Here is a 12,716-nt window from a genome sequence, read left to right as displayed (position 1 = left end):
TTTTATCGGAAATTTTCGGGTTGTTATAACAGCAGATAAAAATGTTTTCAAATCGTCTTACCAATAGAAAGTTAGCTCTACAGATAAATAAAAACTTATTTAAATCAAAACTAACATGAAACACTAAACATAAAATAGAATACCAATTTAAAAACTTAATTCTTTAAAATGATTTCCTCATAAATCAACATACACATCTGTATATAATGCTACACATTAGTTACAATCCAAATAATAATTCAAAATGAATGCAAAAATAAACAAGTTGCCTTTAATACCTTAGAAATAGGTTGCCTCTTTTTATCAAGCTTCTCTTGTTTAGACATCTTCCTCTGTTCCTCAGCAAGCAAAGCCATCCTCTTAGCAGTTTTCGCATACGGATTCAACCTCAACATTGTATTCAAATTCTTCAACGGATTCTTCTTCATCACAGCCCTCTTAACCTCCTCCTTAATCGGTTTCAAAACCGACTGCACTTCATCAGAATTAATAATCCTAGCTAAATCAGCATTCTCCATTTTAGACCTATGTAACACATAACCCCTCTTCTTCTCACTAATCTTATCAAACCCACCATAAATCGAATCCAATTTCTCAAATGCCGATTTCGTCCATACGATAAACCTACCTAAATGTCCACCAGGTGCCAGTTTCATCAAATTCAATCGTTCAACATTCGCAATTTCAACACCAGGTATATTCCTAAATGCTTTCACTAACTTAGCTCCTTCGTTTCCGTATACAATCAACGGTCCTTTACGTGAAATAAACCTTCTGTTCCTCATTTTCCCCTTTCCAGGACGAACTCCGATCGAATCCTTTGCCTTTTCGGCATCCGAATACGCGCCAATTCGCTTCAAAACCTCGATCGCGTTATGCGTCTTCTCCACACCTTCTGCAGAATCACTAACGACTAACGGAAACTCTGGGACCGATTCGATACGGTGACTGTAGGATTAGGATTAACGTGCAAATTACAACGTATAACTATATGGCCAACTTCATTTGAGCCTTCGGGGTCACACATATACACCGAGACGTGAAATAAAATATATATATGATGTATATATATTACTCAAGTAACAAAATAGTAAATTGAAATTAATTCATTACTATTCATATTCATATGAATATTAAATGAAACGAAATTAATTAATTTATTATTCACATGAAAGCGACATGATATAAATTATTAATTATAAGTTACATAACATACCCCTAAAGTATTTGAGAAATACGACTTTTTAAAACCAAATCAAACGAAATATGATATTACAGACAAAGAAATCGAAAACTGTTATGAAAGTCAAATATGTCTGCCAATTTTGTGGCTATAAATTTTCCACCAAATTGCATGTTGTACTATAAATATATGAAGATGTAGTTTGCAGAAGATGCACCTTTGAATATATATTTTCATATACACATACTCTCTCTCTCTCTCTCTCTCTCTCTCTCTCTTCCTCTTCTTTATATTATTCTCTATTTAGAGACTACATTATTAACTAGTGCAAAGACCCGTGGATTCACGGGTTTTAAAAGGAAAGTTTTTTTTAATGATGTATTATATAATCAACATGTAGATAAAATAACATAATTCATCAAGTTCTACGAAATAGAAAACAACAATGTTTAACCGAGTACTCGAAAGAACGACAATCAAAAACTGCAATCTAAAAGCGTAGTCTTAAAATACAAAACCTTAACAAACTTCATGAAAACCATCTTAACAGTTCATTACTTCCAAAAATCATCACATCTTCTAAGGCAACGTGATTGGTCGCCCGAACCTATAAAAAATATAACAATAATTTACTTATTTAAACCAACAAATATGGATAAAGTCATTCTCAAATACTGGTAAAAATAAAAATAAAAAGAGAAGCATACATTAAAACCTTAAAAAGACTCGATTTAAATGGATAGTGAAAAGGATATTCAAGTATGTGCACTTGCAAAGAAGCATATCATTAGTAAAAGAAGGTTACGGTGAAAATAAAGAAACAGATGAAATTATTTAAACGCTGCCAATACTACAAAGTCAACCACTAAATTTATCTAGCCAACAACAATATTGAAGTCCGAAACTTCTACCTTAAATAAAAACCATTGATCCGACAATAAATTAAATTCATTCGGGAAATTATTAGTACCATCCTGAATAACAGATTAACATATTATTACAGCAATGCTATGTTTTTAAAAGTCTACTAAACTGACAAGATGAATGATACAACTACAGGTGAACAAAAAAACCGGATCCGAAAAAAATCCGAAAAAAAATCCGAAACCGGATCTTGTCAGATCCGGATCCTGTCAGAACCGGATCCGGTTCCTGGATCCGATCCGGATCCGACCGGATCTAGCCGTTGCCCCAGAACCGGATAAATACCGGATAAAAACCGGATTTTATCCGGATTTTTGAAAACCGGATAAAAACCGGATTTTTTTTTTTTTTTTTTTTTTTTTGCTGTTCGAAAATCAAAAAAAAACTAGCCGTTTGGAGCGTTTTTTTTGCAGTTTTTTGAACTTTTTTTGACCATTTTACCCCTTCAAGTGTAGTATAAATAGATGGTATTGGGTTTTGGTTGAAAACACACCATCTAATTCTCTCTATTCTCTTTAAATCTCAAAAAACTCTATAATTACACTATAATTACTCACTAAACTCTACTTACTAATCCTATAATGGATAACTCACAAGCATCCGCTTCCGATGCCGCTTCCGTTGCCCAATCTTCACAACGTTATACCAACAACGATGTTCGTACGATCAAAAATACGAGTCGTAAAGGCGACGTTTGGGCTAATTTCGACTTGTGCGTGATGACCGATAATCAAGAAAAAGCTCGTTGCAAGAGATGTGGTAAGTTCCTAGGTGTTTCGGGTAACTCTACTTTAAGAAAACATCTTGCAAAAAGTTGTTCGGGGGCCGCTCAAGACCCGACACAACCTACACTTGGTCGGGATGGTTCGATTTTTGTATACGATCAAGAAGCTCTTCGTCAAGATTTGGCAAGGTTTGTCATTCAACAAGGGCTTCCTTTCAACCACTTCGACAATCCAAAGCTTACGGAGCTAATTCGCAACCGACTACAACCGCGATATGACAATGTAAGTCGTACTACTCTTAGACGTGACGCTTTTAAATTATGGAAAAAAGCTAAAAATGATATAATTGAAGGTTTTCGAACATATAAACATAAAGTTTCTATAACTTGTGATGTTTGGACCGCACCACACGGAACGGCAAATTCTTATTTAGCCGTTACCGCTCATTGGTTCCATCCCGATTCGTGGTTATTAATGAAACGGACTATCGCTTTTAAATTATTTGCTTATCCGCATAATGGTAATAATTTAAGAAATATTATACAAGACACTTTGACTGAATATAATTTAATCGATAAAGTTTTTACTATTTCGCTAGATAATGCTTCTAATAATACTAGTGCCATGGATATGTTAAAAATACGAATGCAACCGGTTTTAAATGGTGCGTTTATACATACACGTTGTGTTGCTCATATTATAAACTTGGCCGTTCAAGATTGTTTAACTTATTGTAGTTCGTTAAAAGATAAATTTAGAAAATTATTAGTAACGATATATCGTACGAGCAACGAACGACATAAAAACTATAAAAATTTTGTTAAAAATTGTAATGGCACTTGGTTAGGTCCTTATTTTGATAATAATACTAGGTGGAATTCTACTTGTCTTATGTTTGAAAATATATTACGACAAAAAGAAACTTTAATCGGTTTTAATAATAGACTAATTAGAAAGGGATATTCCGAACCGATTGATAACGACGAATGGGATGACTTGGAAGCATTAACAAATTTTTTACAAGTTTTTAAAGAGGCAACGACAAAAGTTTCGGGTGTTTATTACCCAACTAGCTCACTAGTTTTACAACAACTTTATATAATGACGGAAAAAATTAACGAATTTGCGAACTCAAATAATCGTATTTTTAGACAAACCGTTTTTCACATAAGAAAAAAACTAAAAAAATATTTTGGAACAATACCCAAAGTTTTTTTATTTGCGGCCGCTGTTGACCCGAAAATCAATTTTAGTGGGGTGGAACTTTTGATGACAACAATATATCAAAATTTGGATTGTATTCATGGTCCCGAAGACGCCGAACCCAACTATATAAACAACCAAATATTGGCATTTAATGACACCTTTGAGCAATTATTTTCAATTTATGCAACAACTTATGGTCGACAATCAAACCCAATTGTTGACCAATTTGAGAGCGGATCATCTTCTCGAAGGGCCCGAGACCTTAATATTACTCTTTTTAACCAATTACGTGAAGACGCTTCAAAACGTGCCCGAACATCGGCACCCACAAGCGAGTTGAGAAATTACAAAATTGGAAACTTTGCACTAAACATGAATCCCGAACAATTTCACAACTTTGATGTTTTGGCTTGGTGGAAAACAAAAGAAGACACCTATCCAATATTATCCGCTATGGTTCGTGACTTATTAGCCGTTCAAGCCTCAACCGTAGCTTCCGAATCGGCTTTTTCTCTTAGCGGTCGAATTATTTCGGAAAGAAGGTCAAGACTTACCCCCCAAGCCGTGGAAGTATGCGTATGTTTGAAGGATTATTTGGACGGGGTAGATAGGATACAAGATCAAACGTCATTAGAATGTCCGTTAGATAATGACGTTGAAGATTTTATAGAGATGGAAGAAATAGAAGCGGGATTATCACCTTCATCAACCGAAGGAAATACCGAGACCGAAGTGGAGGAAGGTGAATATGATCCCATTAACATGGAAGAATATATTGCAAATTACCAACGAACATTTGCGGTTGATGACCCCGAATTTGAAGCAAGTGAAGACTATTTCGAACGACGAAGGCAAGACGAGTAGTCGAGTAATGTATAATGGGTGATGGCAATGCCGAAGCTCAATATACTTTGCTCGTAATACATTATCGGGTGATGGCCATGCCGAAGCTCGAATAATGTATTAACTTTTGTATACTTATAGTTGTAACTTGTATCGTTCAAATAAATGTATTGTTATTGTTATTTATATTATCTTTAGTGGTTAATCATTTGAATAAAAATGTTGTTGTATTATTTATAATTGTTGTAGCGTTATATATTTTGTTTATATTGATTATATTATTGTTGTTCAAAAGTTATAAAAATCGAACCGGTAAAAATATAACCAGTAAAAAACAAAATCCGACAAAGATCTTAGTCCGAAAAAAATCCGGTCGAGATCCGAAAAAAATCCGATTCCGAAAAAAAATCCGAAAAAAAACCGACCCCGAGAACCGGATCCGGAACCGGAACTGGATCCGGAAAAATCCGGATTTTTTTTGTCCGGTTTTTTTAAATCCGGATCCGGTCCGGATCCGGTTTTTGTGCACCTATAGATACAACAAACACACCGTTTCCATTAGAAATGTCAGCAAGAGGACTCCTCATTATCCCTTTTATCTATATCTATATCTATTATTATTAAAATACACCACTTCTTGAGTGCATAAATAGAGCATATTAAAATATAGAAATTCCTAAATCGTCATATCATACCCACCAAGATCGAGTAAAATTCAGATATTACGTAAAAAAAATAAAAAAAAATAATAATAATAATTTAAAAAATCAATCTTTTCATGTTCATGAATCACCACCAAGAGTTTGCCAATTATTCAACCACCATTTCTTTATTCGTCTTCTAAAGTTGAATGGTCATGCACTTATAGATACACAAGTATATGCATACCTTTAAAACTGTTGACACTCAAAGACAATCCCACCTTCACTTCACTTAAAATTCAATAAATATTGGAGTATCAATTCACACACTTATAGTGTGGGAGCCGCTAGAGGATCGGTTTACCTTCCTTTTTTTAATCCTAAGACACCTCGGTTGATGCACATAAATGATAATTAGGTTACGATCACATATGGTTCTAAGGAGCTTGACAGTGAGCTTAGAATAACTAACACTGTAAAAATCGAGTTGTACAACTTATAAGTAGATCATTCAAGCCTTTAGTGAAGCGTCACAACAAAACGACAAAAAAACATGAACATTATCTTTTGTATACGTGTAATCATATACTCAAACACCCTGGGTGTCATTCCCGAATTGACCCACTGTCTGCGAGAGCCACTATTAATTTCACCAAACATGGTCTGTGTTTTTCCACTATAGGTTTGTACTCAAAACAAAAATTTAACCTACGACAACCAATTCGATTAATATAACCACCAATATTCAATCTACCTATCTCTATTAAAAACAAAGCTTTTAAATTTAAAATAATATATGGGACAACTGTTACCTCGAAATGTTTTTTACAAACAAAGGATAAAGGATAAAGAGAGGTTATTGTCGTAAGCATCCCATGTGTACTTCAGTTTCTCAAATCATACAAAAAATAGCTTACGCACGATCAATTATTTTAGCTTTTCAAATATAAATGATAATAAATAGAAAGAAAATAAGATTCTAGAAAGTCACAAATCATATTAGCAGTGTGACAATGAATTTGGTAACCTCTTCCTTTCCTCCCGCATTCAGTGTTGTCATAATTCTTGCAGTTCATTTGACCTTAAGACTTGTTACTAAAATGAGCTTATTAAATGAAATGCATAGAAACCATTAATCATCTAGCCCGCATTATGTTTAATCTAATGGGTCATACGTTTAAATTAAAATAGTTACCTACAAATTATATGTGTCATATATCAGCCAACCTATAGTCTTGGAGCCTGAAACAGTTCAACAATATATTTGTATAGGAACAAAATTGTCATTACTTTCGAGCTGTTACCCACCCATTTTGCCACCAATAGTCTAGTATGAAAATTCAGTGATTTATATCATACTCACAATTGCGTAAATGATTGAGAAGGTGGCGATTGTCCAATGGCGTCCAAGATAAGTATCAGCCAGTCAGCCGCAAATGCGCCAATCAACGGTGTAAGATATCAAGTTCTTGTCCAAGTTGAAAGAATACTTGAAGCAATTGCGCTATGTTGATTACTTAAAGTAACGTACTAAATTTGGAACCCATTCCATAATACGCCAGTCACTCACACCATTCATTCCCCGTGGTTACAATTGTGCCAACTGGTTTCGGTTCTAGCACGAACCTGTTACAAAAAAAAAAAAAAAAAAAAAAAAAACAGAGTGGTGCAATTTGAACACATTGACTAACATGCTGACTTGGGTTACGTTTTTAATCTCAGAGTAGTCACATATAAGCTGAAAATGAAATGGGTTGATCAAGTGGGTTAAAAGTGATCCACAGTGCATTTTCAGCACATAACATCTTAAACTTTATTACAAAGATAAAATAATAACTATATGTGCTCCTTGCACATTTGGACATGATACCCAGTCTGTCACCTTGATTTTTTTTTTCGAGCCCAATATCTTAAACTTTCAAGGATCTATAGACATATTTTAGCTCATTGGGTCAATGGAACAACAAAAGAGTTTCCATAAATAATATTATATTATATATAATATATAATATATACTAAAAAGCAAAAGAGATGAAAAACTTGCTTGTCATTTAAACTAATAAATAGACCTTCTATGTGCTTAAAATAATTCCCATAGTTTTAGCAAGCTTCACTAACAGTTGAAGTATATACAATTGAGAGAAGCTCCTCAATTATATAGGCGTACAAAATAATTATGACAGATTTAAGAAGGAATCCCTGCATGCAGATTAGATACAAATTAACTCAACATTCAATAATCCCATATAAACTTAGTTATAACATAGTCGTTTGAACTTGCAAACTAATACTATCACAATGATGAGTAACAAATTTAACAATGATGAGTAACAATAAATATACACAAACTATGTTTTAACAGGCTAGATTCCGAAGATACTGATTTAACTTTGATGAGTAACAAATTTGATTTTTTTAGAACTTATGAAAAGCCAACATGTTAAAGGTTGAAAACATTGCAAAAAATTGTATTATGTAGTATAGTACTGCAATTTTAGCAGCAAAAACTTGAGCAAAAAACACCATATAAAAACTTACTTACATGCACAAAATCAACTAAAATTCTCCAACAAAACTAAAACTCTAAGAACCCAGTATTTATAAACATATACATTTGCCACACAAAAAATGATATATATTCTCAATGAGCTTTCCTGCAATAAAATGAACAAATCATACACAGTGGAAAACAAATATTAAATATTTAAATATGTATCACTAAAAAGACAGTAAGCTTTAACACATTAGGTTATTTCAATATGTTCTAAATTGATTTCACACAATATGTCAGCTCAAATGCTTATGAAGCACTTCTATACTGAATATACAGATCACAACTTTATCAACTAATGAAAGAAAATATAACGAAAACCATACCACGTAACTCTATTTTTTCAAACATTTCATCGAACACCTTCCATGCACTTGAATAATCACCGTTTTCTTGACACTTGCACACCTGCACATCTGCATTAAACAGCCACCCATAGTAGAACAACCACTAACCAAAGTTAATAACGCTTTTAGAACAAAAATGAGTGTCAAAAAGTGACCAGTAAATTTTTATTGCGAAAACAAACTTTAAAGGGGAACCAAGGGTGAATTGTAATTGCAATCTTACCCACTTATTTATTCCTCAAAATTCTTTTTGTTGTTGGTCGTCTTTATCACCCCATCTTGCACGTTCACCAACACACATCCAATTTTTGAGCATGTAAACTCTACAAGAAATTATCCCTGACATTACATTACCATCTGTCACAAAATCGATCTATCAATTAAAATTTAACGAAAAGAAAAAACCAGAAGCAATTAAAATAAAGAAAGATTATATTGATAAACCTGTATATATCGCCTTACATCAGCAGCTTCTATTTGAATCTTCAATTAAAATTTAAAAATCAATTAAAAGAGTTTAATATACCTTTGTAGGAAGAGGAATTCAGGTGACGATTGGTTGTTGATGACTTCAAAAACAATTCAGGTTGATGAAGATGATGATGATGATGATGATGAGTTTAATATCTCTCTCTATGTTTCTGATTTGTTCTTCTTCAAAATGAGCATATAAAAATCTAATTTGCCTTGTAAATTTATGTTTATAACGGTGATCTGAGGAATAATTGTTAGAAAGATTTCAACAATTGGGTTCTTTAGGGTTTTTTTTAAATTTGAAATAGAGTTGGGAGGATGAATGAATGTATTTGAGAAAAATTGTAGTCAGGCTTTGTCAGGCACGCGTGAAGATATTGTACCGTCCCATATATTTTTTTTTTTCCTTCCTATTTTTCTTAGTATTAAGGTGTAAAAAATAATTCAAAAAAAAATCATTTATGACATCAGCAATTGCCCTCTCCATTTTTTCTTTTTTATTTTTTATTTTTTTTAAGCTTGGTTAAATCTTGTTTATGACATCATTTTATTAGACAAATATAATATTAGAATAGAAGGTAGTTATAAACTCCTAAATCACAACACGTTATTAGCACGAAGTGCTCCGTATAATCAAGGTTTATCTAAGCAAGTACAAATCACTAATCAAGGTAAGAAATTCTTTAACGATATCTTCTATTATTTATTAGTAAGGTAAATATTATTATCATCATAAGTAAAATTATATTTCTGTAATCTAACTTTTATTAACTTCACTAACATTTATATTTATGTTATTTAAGTTATATATGGTCGGTTATACCGCCTGAATTATATTTCTGTAATCTAACTCTTATTAACTTCACTAACATTTATATTTATGTTATCTAACATTTATGATTACTTATGCAATTAATCATTATTTATTTCATGCATGCTAATGTTTATTCTTAAAACTTATTATTTATGCATAATATGTTTATTCTCTTAATCTTCGTATTTATACTAAATGTATTTATACTAAATGTATTTATAGTAATCGTATTTGTACTAATAAAATTCTTTTATTAAAATTATTATTAATACAATAAGTACATAACAGTCTTTAACGTCAACTAACGACGTTACAACGGCCATATATACATAACGGTTGTTAACGTCAACTGACAACGTTACAACGACTATATTTTTTAAATATAAAGTAAACTTCTCCGTTTTCACATTTTCACAAATCAATCTTCATTTTTTCAGATTACCACTCTCAAAAAGTTTTTTTGTAAAGATGATTCACACAAGGATGATTTTTTCCTATTGTATTGGTCATACTAACTATCATCATTGTTGCTAATATACCACCGGGTGAACCTATATTCTATCATGCTCTTGTGGTTTTATCATTTGTAATCATGCCATTATTATGTTGTTTGCTACTTATGAATTTAAAATGATTCTAATTTCATTTTATTATTTGTCTATGAATAGAAGTTGATTATGATTATTATTTATGTTGCTCATCTTTTTTATAATAGAAAATGTCGAATTTGAAAAGGCTTAAATTTGCTCCTTTAGAATCAAGTGGGAATAACTACTTAACATGGGTTAGGAATGTAGAAAAACATCTCGAATCAATCGGTATTTTAGAAACCCTGAATGAAAATAACAATTGTTCCGAACAAGAGAAAGCAATAGCAAGTATTTTTCTTAGCAAACATATTGACTATTCCTTAGAATCTACATATTATATGATCGAAGATCCAAGTGTATTATGGAAAATAATCAAAGATAGATACGATATTAATTATCAAGAAATAACGGTGATCCATGAAAGAATAAAATTGAAGATGTTAGTAGACGCTCTTATAAGAATCCCGGAGATTCATATTAATGATCTGGTAACGTGGATCATCAGTATAGTATTTCTTGAATACATGAACATCTTGTTTATCTCTACAAATAAGTCCCAAAAGAAAAGAAAACGAGAGTGAATGTGTTGAATAATCTTGATTAAATAAACCCTGAGCTACCTTGAGACTTGAATGGTTTGAATTTTCTAAGATGCCTAGCTTGTTATGTATCACTCATAAATAAATGGTTTTAGACCATAACGCATATGTTTATTAAGTGTTATCTTTTATGTACTTCAGATTGTAACTTGTTTGCAGGTAATATAATTTGATTATCTTGCTGAAATATAACTCATTATTTGCTTATCTTATTTGAAGTTTTAGTATGAATCCTGCTGAAATACAACATCAATCAAATGGTAAAGACCTATGTATTGCAGATAGTGGTAACATACACACTATGATCAAATCTAAGAAATATTTCATTGATTTAAATCAAATGAAGGAATTATAAATACTATATCAGGTCTTGCAAACTTGATATAAGGAACGGAAAAGGCAAAAATTTATATTACCAAATGGTACGAATTTTCTGATAAACAATGCTTTGTTTTCTCTCAAATCAAAGAGAAATTTGTTAAGTTTCTCTGATATATATTATAATGGATATGATTATCAGTCAATGATAACCGGAAATGAGAAATACCTATGTAGCACTGAAAAGCGCATATGATGAAAAGCGCAGCGCATATGATTAAAAGCGCAGCACATATGATTAAAAGCGCATATGATGAAAAATGCATATGATGAAAAACGCAGCGCATATGATTAAAAGCGCATATGATAAAAAGCGCATATGATGAAAAGCGCATATGATTAAAAGCGCAGCGCATATGATTAAAAGCGCAGCGCATATGATTAAAAGCGCATATGATGAAAAGTGCATATAATGAAAAGCACAACGCATATGATTAAAAGCGCAGCGCATATGATTAAAAGCGCATATGATGAAAAGTGCATATGATGAAAAGCGCAGCGCATATGATTAAAAGCGCATATGGTGAAAAGGATATATGATGAAAAGCGCATATGGTGATTAATGAAAAAGCACATATGGTGATTAATGAAAAAGCACATATGGTGATTAATGAAAAAGCACATATGGTGATTAATGAAAAGAATATTGAGGGTTATATATATATGGACCAATTCATCTATCATGTGGACCATTTTGATATTTCATGGTTCTAATAGATGCATCTAGCGGATGGTATCATGTTTGTGTGTTATCAAGCCGTAATATGGCATTTGCAAAGTTTTTTGCACAAATAATTAAATTGAGAACACATTATTCTGATTACACCATTAAAAGGATGAGACTTGATAATGCTGGTGAGTTAACATCTCAAGCATTTAATGATTATTATATGTCTACATGGATTGTTGTTGAACATTCAGTTACTCATGTGCATACACAAAATTGATTTAGCTGAATCAATAGATAAACGCTTGCAGCTAATAACTAGACAATTGGTAATGAGTATAAAACTCTCAATATTTATATGGGGACATGTAAATTTACATGATGCGACATTAATTCGCATTAAACCAAGTGCAAGTCATAAATATTCTTCATTACCAACTTAATTTTGGTCTAGAGCCAAATATTTTCCATCTTAGAACATTTAGTTGTGCAGTGTATTTTTAATTGCACCACCACAACAAATGGTTTCTCAAAGAAGTATTGAAATATATGCTGGATATGAAACATCTTCAATCATAAGATATATTGAATCCATGACGGGTGATGTTTTTACAGCACGTTTTTGCTGATTGTCATTTTAATGAAAAATTGTTCCCTAGATTAGGGGGAGAAATGAAAAAATAAAATAAAATGATGTTTCATGATGTCAACATCAATTAAGGTATCTTGATACTCGCACAAAAGAATGCGAAACAAAAATTTAAAAAATAATAA

The 12,716-nt window shown here is 32.0% G+C and overlaps 1 protein-coding gene across 1 annotated transcript in view; it reads right to left on the bottom strand.

Moving 5' to 3' along the window:
- Positions 1-1,725, bottom strand: part of LOC139889691 (large ribosomal subunit protein uL4-like) — a 116,861-nt gene extending 115,136 nt beyond the window's left edge. The window contains exons 1-2 of the mRNA XM_071872627.1: positions 1,712-1,725; positions 279-948 (exon numbers count right to left, since the gene is read on the bottom strand). Of these exons, the coding sequence (XP_071728728.1) occupies positions 279-948; positions 1,712-1,725 (684 nt within the window). The remainder of the gene's footprint in view (positions 1-278; positions 949-1,711) is intronic.
- Positions 1,726-12,716: the final 10,991 nt, after the last annotated feature.

This window comes from Rutidosis leptorrhynchoides, chromosome 2 (assembly GCF_046630445.1).
Source record: "Rutidosis leptorrhynchoides isolate AG116_Rl617_1_P2 chromosome 2, CSIRO_AGI_Rlap_v1, whole genome shotgun sequence".
Classification (NCBI taxonomy): Eukaryota; Viridiplantae; Streptophyta; class Magnoliopsida; order Asterales; family Asteraceae; genus Rutidosis; species Rutidosis leptorrhynchoides.
Note: the sequence above shows the minus strand (reverse complement) of the source record. Positions and strands in the feature narration are given on the sequence as shown.